Here is a 14,767-nt window from a genome sequence, read left to right as displayed (position 1 = left end):
CCCAGAGACTACACTCTGCTATGCAGGATGTGTTTTTTCATTGGTGTTAACTCCCTATGACCATATCTCAACACCAACACCACTCAATGATCCCATGAATTCTAAGCTTTCACCTGTGCTCTCTGAAAGCCACCTGCAGTTAAAGGAGGATTCAAAGTGAACACACTCAACTTGTATGGAAAGGTTTCAGTACCATTTTGGTTGAACAGAAAAACCACATGCATGCAAAGAACACATTGTTTGATGAGATCACCAGTTTCTGAAAGCAGTATTTTTCTACTAGTAATGGCAGCCTGCTTTATCCACTGCAGATTTTGCAGAAATTGTAAATGAATGCTGGGCTCTGTGTTCAGATAATCCTAAGTTCATTACTACTACAGTGAGTCTTTAAATACAGTATCACATTGTCACTGCTCCTGGGAAGTGAGATGATGAAATCTTAAATACTAAGAGGGCTGAACAGCTAATACGAAGTCTGAGTGATTTTAGGCACTAGAAACAGTGATGGGTTCATTCTGATGCTAGGAGGTAAGACTCTTCAGGGAGATTCCACTCCAAAATGAAGCATACCTCCTCAAAACACCTAGTACTGTCAAAAAGAAACCTTAAAACAGACATTCAAAATCAAACTGATTTGTGAGACTACACACACAATAGTTTGGTTTCAAGCACAAACACATTTTCGCCACAACGTATTCCAGTATTGCTATGGTTTTGTTTTAAGTAGCAGCAGCATGAGTTGAAGCACAGAAAATTTACAGGGAATCACTGAAGGATGGCATTAGCTACAGTTAACAGTTTATTAAATCCATTTAATCACATTTGTCCTTAAACAAGGCCTGAAAGCCAAGGCATATCAGTCCATCTACTTGAAGATTTGATGATTTTAGTTTAGAAGCACACACTGCATTTAGTGAATTAGAGATCAGGAATCAGTCATATTTAGGCAATTGTCTGTCCTTCAGCCAGTGTACTTAAATTACAAAATACCATATCAAAAATAACTGCAACATTTTAATATGAACCCAAAGCATATATAAAAAAAATATAGAGAGAATACACATCCTTAGACTGTGATAGCCAAAGACTCTCACCAGCTGTTTCTAGTTAAAAAGAAGACTTGAAATGAATAAGGAGAGGGCATCAATCCAGTTGCTAAATTAAAATGGTTAGATAATCGTAAAACGTTTGTAGCTTCAGCCTTGCCTGGGAGGTACACTGGAATCAACATTCATTTCAGTGGATGATGCAGGAACTAATTCAGCAGAGTTGCTATAAAACGTTTGAGGATATGAACATCAAATCACAGAATGAGAGGGAACCCTGCAATACAAGCTAGTACTAGGAAGCAAGACAATGGAGCACAAGAGCATTTCTATTCCCAAAGACAATACTTCATCTTTTACCATCATTCCTCTAAAGGGCATTAAAATGAACTTTTAAATAATCCATAGTGAACTGTTTTTAAAACTGCCACATTTTATTGTAGTTACCACAAGTTCAGCAAGTGTTTTTAACAACAGTGTCCTAATTAAAATTCCTCTAATATAATTTAAATTGAATGTCTGCAAATAGTTTGTTTGGTTTGTTTTACTCTAAACTTGCTCTGAAAAAAGAAAATCATCCAGATAGAAATGTGAAGACTACAACAGTTTTTAATTTATCTCTGGCTAATAAAATATACTTTTATTTTTCAATAAGCTAAATATTATTTTCTCTGGCGGGTTTGGATGAAGTCACAAGGAGCTAATTCTTCTTCAGCTACCAGGAGATTAAATTCTTCAATATTTGCAAAGTAATTACTTTAATTTTTCCTCATATGAGTTGGCCAAAAGCTCTGACATTTGACCACAGAATTTCAGTTATGATTTAATTTCCTACTTAAAACCTAATAGTGGTTTGGAAAAAAATGGTTCTAGACAGTGTGACACAAATCAAATCCCCCTGGCACTCAAAAAGCAAGTAGCTTTGGCTATATAAAATACCACTGCAAGTCTTAATCCTGTGGCTCATGTACTCAAATTCCAAGTTTCCAGAAACCATTACTGAACAGGCAGTTGATTTAGCCACACCAGTCAGGAAGTAAATGCTGCACAGGCGTACTTTTGAAGAGAACTTCTCTCAGACTTAAAAGAATCTGTCAAATACTAAAATACCAAAAGACAATCTGTTTGTCAGCGATGCTCCAGTGAAGTGCAAAAGAGCAAATTAAAATTACCAATTCCAAAATCACTTGAATTAAAAAAAAAAACCTGAAATGTTCAGAAGCTGCAGTAGAGCACGAAAGTAGCACCTGCACAGCATCAAAGCAGCAGCAGACACTTGAGAGGTTTTTTCTACTAAAATTTCATCTAACAATCATGATGAACACTTATAGTGCTGCCAATCTTTTAAACTTCATCTCATGACTCTTGCAAAAATGCTTTTAAAAATCTCCAGAACCAGGCTTTAAATAAGAAAATCAGTTTCTGCAGAGTTAATTACACTTGCTGAGAAACCTCCAATATGTGCCCTAAACACTTTCCGCATGTAAAACCTAGAGGGCAAATAAAAAGCAATACACATTTTTTTTTGACACCTCTAATCTCTTGATTATTCATCTAATTCCTGGAGCCTACCTAGTTCTCTCTCTATTTCTGACTAATTAATCATTATGTACCAATATCGTCAACCAAGTCCAAGGTACAGGTGAAAGGATGCAGTGCTGGCAGTTCTGGTACAGACACCCACATTGCTATCCATCAGTGAGATCCCCCATTCAAGAGAACTGCACCAGGAAGCTCTTCTCATTTTTAACCAAAATACATTAGAATACAAAAAACTTAACATTCAAAAGCTTTTTTTTTTTTTTCAGAAGAAAACTTAAAGTGCAACACCTTTCCTGGTGCAGTGCTTTTCATTTACAATCAGATTAAAGTTTAGCCTACCTTTAAACATAGTAATTTCCCCCCAACTACCTTTAAATACAATGATACATAAGGACTATGACCATTCTTAAAATAGAGGTTAGAAAGTTTTCCAGATTTTCGCATATCTAGAGAGAAATATTTTAAGGAAACACTGAGGGGAAAACATTAAAATCGGGTATTTTGATAATCAACCAGGACACAAAGTAGTATGAAATACATAGTTCTGGAAAATAAAGCATTTGCATTAACTTTCCATAGAGCATTATTTTATACCATCTCAGGAAAATTATATTTGATATCCACAGTATTAGACTAGCTGCTTGGTGATCTTATTTTCACATAAAATTAAAAGAACAAAAAGCAAAACAACAAACAAACAAAAAAAAAACAAACAAAAAACCGCCCAAACCAACACAAAACCTAGAAGTCAAAGGTTAGCTAAACTCCCCTAAAATTCCCAGCATGTCAACTACTGAATTCTATTGGTGTTCCAGAGCCATTTCACCCAATCTTCAGGCAGACATGTCAGATACTGATTGCTGAATGATCGTTCTTAATCCTAACTGGAGCTAAGACAAATATTCATGACACTGTTATCAGCTGCCTTGTAAATTAACTGTGTGGTTTAGTGGACCCCAAATCACATTAGCTTGGGTTTTTACACAGAAAAACCCCCTCCATATTCAATATTCCAAATATTTGGGCACCACTCGTGAGCCACACACAGGCTCCAGGACAAGTCGTCCTATCACAGAAAAGACACATCTCTGTTCTACTTCCTTCTCCTGCTTGCACAGCAGTGGCTCTGCATTTCACCTAAAGAAGCATAATTCAGATATTTAAGCAACATAAGCATGTGAACAGTTATTCTCTGTCCCCAGTGAGGAAAAGTTAGTGAAGCACATGCAAATCCTGGAAAAACAAATCCTAGTTCAAAGTGAGCACCATTTGTTTTCAAACATGGGCTGTGCTATTTTATCAGTTGACCAGATGAACAATAATGCATGAGAAAAGACATCAAAGTACACCTAGTGCAATCACTATTTTACTGATTAAAATACTTTTAGGAACCAAAAACTCATCTCCTGCTAAAGGCACTATTCTCAACAGCAGCATAATTAGGATCTCAGGACCATTCATACCCTGTTACTTCATATAGGAACAGCTCTCTCTTCTTCAATTAAACAGAATTTAGCAAGCTTTTTCTCCCAGAATTTAAACACTTGCAGTATTGACCTTAAATTCTTCTAATTTCTTATAGTAGACTGGCAACAAAGTTAGTCCCAGATATGAAGAAAATGTTTTCCTGGCAGATCAATATATGTTCATGGATATGTTCTTAAACATTTTATGATGACCCAAATGGGTATATTCCGTACATCATATACAAGAAGAAAGAATCTTTAAAAATTAATACTCCCTCAATACATAAGAATTTACTGGAGCAGAAACTGTTCGGTTTAAATTCAATGTTGCTTAAATGTTATGTTTTAAGTCACTATCAGATTTCGTAAGTCATTTCTACCTCAAATCAAAATCAATCTAGCCTGATTATAGGGTGTGGAAAAATGTATTTTCATCATAGTAAGATTTTCATAACTACTCACTTTGATTCCTCTACAAAAAAAAAGCATTTAGTAAGGAGCGGTAAAGTGTTCAAGGGAAAAAATTGTTTAAACCTGTCTATATGCAGAGCATGACTCACACAATATACAGGTCTACTAATTTCAAGTGCACAGCTGACTTCAGAACTTCAAGACAGCAAGTACAGCCACATTGCATCAAAGCAGTATCCATCTAGTTCTGGTTTTGTCTCTAACAAGAACTTATAATAGATAGCTAGGGAAAACCATAGGAATAGGGCACACATATTGATACTCCCTCCAGTATATCAGTTTCTTCAATTCCATTTGTAGGTCAGCAAATTCCTAAGGCAGAGACAGCATCTTTATATTTTTAAATACTCAGTGACTCCTATGCACACCTCCACAATTCCTGCATTTCCAGACTGCAGGAGCTATGCACATTATTATCACTTGCTGTGAGGCCATCAAAAAATCCAGATACTAGAACAAGTGGTCCCTTGTTCTTAAAATAAAATTTAAAGGAAGAAAGTAGCATTATCCAAAGTCCAGAGAGTGACAGTTACAGACAGAGAGCTATGCAATCTGTAGTGTTGCAATCTATGCGCATATAATAAAATGACAGCCTTTTTAAAAAATAATGCATTATGTATTTATTGCATAAATTACTTACATTTATATCTAAGAGCTCTGTAAAGTCATTCTCATGTCTATTCACTTCACACTTTTGGGCTAATTGCTTATTCTACCGTCATAAAAATAATGACTTCTTAAAGTCAGAGTCAGTATTAAAAGGACAGATTCCTGATTCAACACCTTGTCCTCTGACCACAAAATTGGAACTTTCCCACTGCAAAATCCAGCCAAAAATTCTCCAAAACTTCCTGTGAGAATTTTCACTTTTTTTAAAGGATGAAATGAAGGATCACAGTACATTTTAATTCCTTTATCCTCTTACTTACCTACCATACTAGGAACATCACCACAAAACAAGAGGGCAGCCTCTACCAATTAAAAAAAGCACTTGTCATCCAAAACTTTTTGTGTATTTTGTATTTAAACACCTGACACAAGACAGTCCAATCTATCTGTGACTTTTGACTTGTAGGTGGAATGTTTAATATATGTTATTTCAGTTGAACAAGTTACCTCTGTGAGGGATCCACAAGGCACTCCACCATGCAGAACTCTATCCAAATTATGCAGTGTGGTGGGTAAAAAGGCTGAAGAGGGATTGACAGACTTCCTTAGTTTCATTTCATAAGCCTACAAAAGGAGGGGGAAAAAAGCAGAAGAAAACAAACAAATTAGAGAATGTCTTTTTATTAATGAAAATAGGAAACTTGTATTTCCTTTCATCAACCTGGTAAGACTTCATACTTGCTAATGAGCAAAGTATTCCTATCTTCAGCTATAGTCTGCTTAGTTCATCACACTTATATCCCTTTTATAGCTTACAGAGTAAATTTAAAACTCTTTTTTTATTTCCCTCACCACAATATTAAAGAATAAGCCTTTAATAATGAAGTGCAAAAAGTTTTCTCTGCTCCTATTCAACAAGGCTTGCTCTCAACCCATACAACTCCAAATTCTAAATAAGTAAAGAGTATATGTATGGTTAGTGACCAACACAAAACTCTCACATGAAACTAAAAACCAAAAAATCCCTGAACAATGTGTGTTATCAATTTGAAACTACATAGGTTGAAGAAATGGTTTGTTAAAGATTTCCCAGTCTTTGAGTAAGCCTGGGTTGGTACCATTAATGATTTTCACCTTTGGTAAGGAAGATTAGTCAAGAAGACAGGACAGGTACAGAACTCAAAATAGTTGAAATTCCTAGTTCTTCCACTGACTAGACAAACTGGTTCAAGATCAGAATTCTATGTTCAGTAAGAATTATTTTTATTTGGGAAATCAACTCAAACCAGGCAAAGAAAAAAAATAACAAAATGGAACTGTTGATCAGAAAACACCAAAGCATGATGTTTCTGCTAAAATTGCCACACACCTCAACCACAAAGCATCCTCAACAATCAGAAGTTTGATTTTTCAAAGGAATAGCCCAAGACCTAAACATTGTTGCTATAGCTATTGTTCAGAGTTCTCAGGCCTTTCAGGCTCCTGGCCCAACACATGTGACTTGAGAGATTCCTGAAGCCCTGTTACAGCACACCCCCCAAAATGCATTGCTCTATGCCTCAGAGAAATGCAGGCATCAGATTTGCTCCTCTGCTAGGAATATGGTGTACTATGGAAGCACCTCCACAGGAATCATTGATAACTAAGTAAATAACCACACCATTGAATCCGAGATGCTTTAGTCCATATTTGTTGCGACAACAAATGAGCATCTTTTTCTGAAGTTGGCCAGAAAAATTTCCAGCTAGTTATACCAGCAGCCCAAGATAAGATAGCTTGCACCTTCCTTTTTTTGGCTACAGTTCTTCCCTATGATATGACAGGGAGCATATTAGAATAATATTTGAAATACATTCAGACCTTCTCAATTCTTCAGTTCTGTTGAAGAGAAATGCACAAAAAATAGCTTTCAAGACACAGAACAGGCTATTGCAACAAGCAAAGGATTGGTGTTTGCTCAGGTTCCCTTTAAGAGTGAATACCTGTACTAATAAAGAAGGATTTGAAAAATATTTTAATTTAATCATTTTTCGTTTAACCTCTGACAGGACTTACACCCTGTTAACTGGAAACAAACATTGCAGATCATAGAAACAATATTCTATTCTATCTTTCCTGTCTAACACAAACTGTAAAATTTTACCCAGAAATTTCTCTATTTAACCCACAAAATCAGGGCTGAACTAGGCTTTCACTAAGAAAAAAATAATTCAGTTATTAAATCAAGAGTTCAAGTCAATGAAAAAATATCACATCATTAGACAATCTTTTTCAATCATAATCTATGTTTGTTTCTAAAGATCCTTATTACTTCCCATTTCAGGGAAATTTATCTTCCAGACGGTGGATCTTGCATAGCTTTTTATGCTGCTAGGTTCTAGAAGATCTCTAATACAATTAGGTTTTTCTACCCAGCTTATAATACAATCAAGTCATCCCTAAACTAACTTCCTCTCTTATGAGCTCAGTAGTCCTCACTCTGTACTTCATACTGCAAGGCAAGTTTTCCAGAAATTAGAGTTTTACTGTGTATTTTAGCACACTGCCAAATTTTGCTGCCAGTGCTTCCAGTGTTATATCTGGACTGTATCTTCCTCTTATTTGTATCTCCTATTACCTAATTTATTTAGGTGGAGTTTTTTTACAAAAAAATATTGCCAAATCTTCTTCCTACATCAGTCATGATGTTACATCACTCCTTCTGACCTGAAGGCCATTTGAATTCCCGTGTTTGGAAAGATTCAATCCACATCCCTTCAAAGCAGCCAACGTTGTCTGCTTCTGGAAGTGCCGCTCTGTATTGGATGCACTCACACAGCTGCTCATCCATCAGCTGGCTCTGCATTAACAGATCCTGACAACTGCTGCCTGATAAACTTCAGCATCTGTCAAGCTTCTTAGCAAAGAAATTTGATTGAATAGTGATGTGTGGATGCCAAGCAAAAGCAATGCTAGAACTCTACCTAAAACTTCCATCTGTCCTCAATTTTTGGATTATTAACAGTTAATGATGAAAAACTAGTACTTAGATAGCTTTAAATTGATTTCATACAAGTCACATTAATTCTGCATATCACTAACTTTAATGCAGTATGTTCATGAATTTAAAGCTTCACAGAAATACTACTATAACTACTATACCATTTACACACAATCAACCTTGACCTGGGTTATTTTCTTCAGGAAAAAGGGCACTGCATTGACCCAAGACAGAATGGTCTGTATCCTCTGTTCTAAAAGACACCATATTTGACATCTTTTCACAAGAAATCAAAGAAAGAAAAGAAAATCCAGCCCCTACATTGCAGATAGCATGTTTCCTTCTTGCACTCTCCCCAGTGAGGCTACCAGTAGCCTATGGCTAACTTCAGCTCATTGGAAAAAATCCACAAGAAATTATTTTCAGGATCACTTCACTTCTTGGCCCCACTTTTATATCTAAAACCAATTTATACTGAAATTATTACTTTTTGCTTGTATTAAACAACACTTTTTATTTATTTGGTTGCAGGATCCAAAATTTTTACATGCTGGATTGCAAGAGAGGATAACATATTTCCCTACTGTACTCAGAACAGATGTTCCAAGCCTGAACAATCTCTTGAGGCTATAATACCTAATAAATGTAACTTCATCAAACCAAAGTGCGTCAGAGATCTAAATTTAAAAATAAAAATATTATTTTCATTGTGCAATATAACTGAGACATCCCAAGCCTCCCAGCTGAAAAGATGAGGGACAATGTTCAGCTTTTTTCCAGATATTGTATGAAAAAACAGTATCAACACAAGCATACTTACTGTTTGCATTTTGGGAGCACAAGCTCTGCTGACTTTACAAAGAAGCTTCTGCACCTCATAGTAGCTCTGCCCCGTCACTTTCATTAGCTCCAAGAGGGAAAGACACAAAAAGTCCTGAAAGATGGTAGAACAGTTCAGAGGGCTCAGCCTGGAAATCCAGCTGGGGGCTAAACTGACGCAATCTAAGAACAACTAGTACACACTCCACAGGTTTACCAACACTGTAACTGTGTACATAACTGTATAACTGTCATGTTATATATACACTATTATGCTGTACTTCTCCTACCTTTTTCTCATACAGTATATTAAAAAAAATTGTATTCATATTTTAAAGGACATGGAGTAGAAGGACCAACCATTCAAAATCTGTGTGATGGAATTGCAACAAGATAACACCTTTTTGCCAACCTGAAAAACATGAAAAACACAGTAAGTCCTCCAAATTACAGTGCTAGGCAGAGATCCTGCATTTATGAGGCACACTACTGAAATACATAGGGCCTCTTGGCTCATGGAGAGTTTGTTGCCCACCAGCACTTCAGGGTCCTTCTCTGCAGAGCTGCTTCCACAGCTTCCCTACCTCCACAGGGGTAGTAAGTACATAAAAGTTTAAATGTTTTAGTTAGGCATCTATCATTTTAAAGCTCTGTTTTCACAAGGCAGCAGACCAGATGGCATCTGAAATAGTACCTCACAGAAAGTAAAGCTCCCTGTTTAATTAAACTACAAAAAAGTGAACACAGCATGCATTAAAACAATACAAACACACATAAAAAACCTACCACTAAACCTAAAACCAACCTCAAAAAGAACACCCCCCATAAACAAAATAACCCTTTCACCTGACAGGTAGTGATCTGATAGCGATTCAGCCTTTCACACAGCTCCTGAGACAACTGTGCTCTTCTTAGTTTCTTGGCAGCCATGCTCTCCAACCTACAGGGCCAATAAAAGCTTTGAAAGATGATTTGAATATGACTGTGCAATCACACTCACTCCTTGCTAAAGAACAGACAAGCATATATATATATGTCATATACATACACACAACATGTGTGTGTATATATATGACATAATGTGATACAGACTTCCCATGTAAGTCTGTGTCACATTAAATTATACTACCACTCTGAGAGCAGTTTTGCTAAATTACAAGTCCTCATATTTGACCATATATGAGATCATGCCAGTAAGAACAGAAGAGTCAGTAATGTTTATAGGGCAGATATTTCTGGGACGTAGGAAAGCTGGAGCTGAAGAACTCCTCATACTATACTGAACTGGAAACAAATACGTTATCCCTGGATGCCTGAACATGAATTGTAAAGCAATCACAGTAAGCATTCAGCCTTAGAACACACACTCAGTTCTGGTGTCCCAGGATTCGTGACAGATGTTGAAAGGAAAGCAAGGACATACCAGAAAACCTGAAGAGGTGGAAATATACTTAATCACACAAGAATCAAGGTGATCAAACTAATCAAACCTAGCTCATAATGTTCTCTGTACAGCTTACAAAACAAACACACTTAATAATGAATTCTTTAATTTAGCCAACATTATAAAAAGAAATGAGGCTGAAGCTGAGCATATGAAGGTAACTGCAACAGTATGTATTCTAAAAGTGAACAAATACCTTTGTACCAATACAGCAACAATTGTGGTATATTGTGGCTAAAACTTAAGCAAATTGTATTTCTGAGTTTCTGCTTAAAGACTATCTGATTGTCTCAGATAACCCTTAAGATTATTTCATGTAGCAGATAAGACTATACTGCAGCTATGGTGCTTTCTTCACCTCAACTAGGTGCATTTGTCCTTTTTTCCTCCTTCAGTTCAAGCTCAGTAACACCCAAAGCACACATATGCCTATGTCTGAGCACGTCGCTGTTTCACAGCATTCCCAGTATTAACTTATACAGACATTTAGGCAAAAGGAAGGCTTTCACAATACAGCAAGTGCAAAAATTGCAAATTGCAACAACGCAAAACTACTACAACTTTGCAGACGCACAGGCCTCCACGTCCTCACAAGACAGGAACTGTACAAAAAGTGATCTCTGAACAGGAGGAAACCCAAACCTTTGGCGCTGCCCGCGCCACCCTGCCCAGCTGGCTCAGCAGGGGCCGGGCCCGGCGGAACCGCGGCCGGAGGCGCCGCGCGAGAATCTCCGTGCCAGGGCGGCACCGGCGCGCGCCCGTCCCCGCCAACGCCGCGCGCGCGGCTCGGAATTCCCGCGGGCCCCGCGCGCACCCCGCAACGATTCAAAGGCTCTCCGCGGCGCGCGCGAGGAGGCGGGGCCGCCGCGCCAGGCTCGCGCTCACGATTGGCTGCGCTCCTGCCAATCCCCGCGCGGCGCTGACGGCCGGGGGCGCCCGGGGCATGCCGGGAGTGGTAGTTCCGAGGGAGAGAGGCGCGAGCGCGCGCGCTGTGATGGCGGCGGCGGCGGCGCCGCTGAGCTAGACAGGGCCCTGCTGCGCCCGCCCCGCAGGAGCGCCCGCCCCGTCGCGGGAAGGGAGAGGCCCGGCGGCTGTTTACTGTTCATTGTAAATGTGAAAGGAGGGGACCGGGGGTTGTTCACTGTTGATTGTGAACCTGAGCACCTCTGAGGCGGGAGCCTTGCACAGCACTTCCGTGCTGTACCCTAGAAATTCGGGCACTCTGCCCCACAGAGAGCGTCTACAAACCCCACAAGTCTCCAGCGTCGAGAGCGCCGTGGGTGCGTTCGGTTGCTAGGAAAGAATATTGGATTGATGGTTCTGGTCGTCAAGAGTGAGGGCTCACAGACACCTGGTCTGCTGCCCGCTGTGGGAGAAATGCCTTCAGCGCTGAAGAAACCATTTTAGTCTAGCGTGAATCACAGAATCAGAATCAATTACGTTGAAAAAGAGCTCTTGAGATCATCAAGTCCAACCTACTACGGAACACGACCATGTCAACTAGCCCTTGGCACTGAGTGCAACATTCAGTATTCCCTTAAACACCTCCCTGGGCAGCCCATTCCAATGTCTAATCACGCTTTCCATGAAGGAATTCTTCCTGATGTCCAACCTAAACCTAACCTGGTGCAGCTTGAGGCCATGTCTTCTCCTGTCACTGGTTGCCTGGGAGGAGAGACCAACCCCCACCGGGCTACGAGCTCCTTCCAGGTAGTTGTACAGACCAATAAGCTCTCCCCTGAGCCTCCTCCAGGCTGAACAACCCCAGCTCCCTCAGCTGCTCCTCACAGGACTTATTCTCTAGACCCTTCACCAACCTTGTTGCCCTTCTCTGGACTTGTCCAGCCCCTCAATGTCTTTCTTGAATTGAGTGGCCCAGAACTGGACACAGGACTCAAGGTGTGCCCTCGCCAGCACTGAGTGCAGGGGGATAATCCCTGCCCTGGTCCTGGTGGCCACACTGTTGCTGATACAGGGAATTTCTGAATGTGCAGGTAGAAGCAGTCATAAAACATGACTGACATGAATGTCTGTGGGGTGAGTCCCACTCAATACTAGAAAATATTGAAGTTAGTACTGTGTGCATATGTTATCTGCATAATCTTTACAGTTCTACAAATTCTAACTGAAGAAAAAAAGGGGTCGATGTTATCTTAGACATCTACTGAGAGACTGCGCATTGGGAACTGCATGACCTGGGTTTTGTCTGTTCTGAAGAAGAAATGCCACAGCAAAGCTGCAAAATACAGAACATTTCAGCCACTTTTCCAAACCAGTGAACAGGAAAAACAGGAAGAAGCTATCATGCCCAAAAACTGTAGTGTCAAAAAGGGTCAGCAGAATTAGTATTTCTTTCATACCCTGAAGGGAACTTACACACCCAAAGAAATCCAGACGAGTTAAGAAGTGGACAGATTTAAGAAGCAGCCCATACAAAAGCAACTCAGAGCTTTAGTGAAGAGGTAGCTGAACAGGGAGAGATGGCATGGAGGAAGAGCTCCTCCTAGTGTAGTTGACCTTTAAAAGTTGACTTGAAAAATGTAAATCACAACTGAGAAAAGCTGTTTAAGGAAAGGGAAAGGATGTCTGTTGCTGTGATTTAGTTTCAGTGTAAACAGGAGGATATGGCCATAGTTTAACTTGTCATGGACTACTCGTGGACTATTTCCTCCTCAGTACATGAGTAGCAGCAGCCCTACTCTCTCACCAGAGGTGTAAGAAAATGGAGCATTACTTTGATGACTTGTTTTTTCCTTCCACAAACATATCAGGCCTTTCCATTCACCTCCAGGTCAACAGGCCTCCTTTCCACTTTCTATAAAAACAGAATACCTGTCTTAAACCAGAGAACTGCTGTGGGATATTGAGCAAGGGAAGCAAATCTTGGAAGTCAAATAGTTTAGAAAATTTGTGAGCAAAATCAATACACCCTGGTACCTCTCTTTCAAGTCCTTTCAATCTCATTTCTCAGTGGTGTTGTCACTGTTCCACTCTCTGCTTCTCAGATCTGCAGATACACTTTTAAACCTACTGGCAAATAATCATGGATCATCTTCTCTGTGTAACTTTAGAGATAATATTCAGAGGATAATCAGAGACGTGTTCATATACACAGCAACATGGCTGGCAGCTCCACAGCTTCATTATGTTTGACTAGGATTATATTTGCTAGGAAATAAGGGCCCTTTGCAAACAGCTCTGCTCTGTGGCCTTGGTCAAGCTCCTTCACAATAGGGTGTCTGTTTTCCTTCTCAGCTTTGGTTTTACCTGTTTAATCAGCAAACAGAGTAAGTAGTGCTGGCCCCATAGACTTATGTGTCAGGCATGATACAGCAGAGGACTGCTCTAGTCTAAGCCTTTTGCTGCCTCTGGAACTTACAATAAGAAGGGATTAATAAAGCTAGGATATGATTACTTTATAAGAACTGAGCTTCACCATATTAATTTAAGAAGGTCGTTTAAACTGGCAACACTGGAGGATGACTTACAGAAAGGCGAAGCGTAACAGCAACAAGCAGCTAAGTCTCCTAGAAGCAGAATGATACAACATCAACCACACACCAATTAAAATAAAAAAGGGAATGGTGATTAGCTTTCTAACGAGCAAAAGGGACAAAGTCGGATTTGAAGGGCACATGATGAAATACTTATCAGTTCTTACCCAAGTAAATACTCAGCGGTTAGGAATGCTGCAAGTCTCTAGAAATGGAAAGATGATGGCAAAATTTTTACTTTCTGGAACAGAATCCACAGAAAAGTTTCTTCCTCAAACCTAAGGCAGAGTTTTTTGAGTGTTTTCAGGTAATAGTTTGCATTCTGGAACATTTCAAGTGATTCACATAATTACTGACACAGTATCAGCTCACTGATGCTGACTACAGTCCTCAGGTTTATAACTATTTTCCAACTATCAATTCTTGCCTTAAAATTAGCAATGTTCCCCTACCCCTGTGAAAGTGTCTCCCCAAAACAGTTTACCCTAAGAGAATATAGCTGAGAATATAACAATTCTGACTCACAAGGGTAATCCAGATATTCAGAGCAATTCCCCACCTTAAGCCTGCTGACTAGTGTCTAATTAGTCTAATATATTCTTGTTCCTGGAAGGTTATGTACTTGATGTCTACTACATTCTTTAATAGCAAAATATCACATAAGAGCTTCTGAGACTGGAAAACAGTTATGGATGAGCCCATGCTTCCCTGGGATTATGGTTTCAAGATGTTGCTCAAGAACAATATGCAATGAAGTAGACTCTCCATTGATGTCTCCCCAAAGAAGTTGGAGATTTACTTCCAACCCTTTTGAGTTCCCCACCTCAAAAAAATAAATTCAAAGGATCTCAAAAGGAGACCACCTGCACCCAGGTTAAAAATGCCTTAAATTCCAT

General features: G+C 39.3%; 1 protein-coding gene across 6 annotated transcripts in view; it reads right to left on the bottom strand.

Annotated features, from left to right (window-relative positions):
- Nucleotides 1-11,223, bottom strand: part of RAD51B (RAD51 paralog B) — a 369,445-nt gene extending 358,222 nt beyond the window's left edge. For 3 of the 6 annotated variants that reach the window (XM_071558149.1, XM_071558152.1, XM_071558154.1), the window contains exons 1-4: nt 11,020-11,223; nt 9,780-9,873; nt 8,935-9,048; nt 5,642-5,758 (exon numbers count right to left, since the gene is read on the bottom strand). In XM_071558149.1, coding sequence (XP_071414250.1) covers nt 5,642-5,758; nt 8,935-9,048; nt 9,780-9,863 — 315 coding nt within the window. In that variant the 5' untranslated portion in view covers nt 9,864-9,873; nt 11,020-11,223. The other 3 variants (XM_071558153.1, XM_071558150.1, XM_071558151.1) reach the window with 3 other exon arrangements.
- Nucleotides 11,224-14,767: the final 3,544 nt, after the last annotated feature.

Source organism: Pithys albifrons, chromosome 6 (genome assembly GCF_047495875.1).
Source record: "Pithys albifrons albifrons isolate INPA30051 chromosome 6, PitAlb_v1, whole genome shotgun sequence".
Taxonomy (NCBI): Eukaryota; Metazoa; Chordata; class Aves; order Passeriformes; family Thamnophilidae; genus Pithys; species Pithys albifrons.
This window is presented reverse-complemented; position numbering and strand designations above follow the sequence as displayed.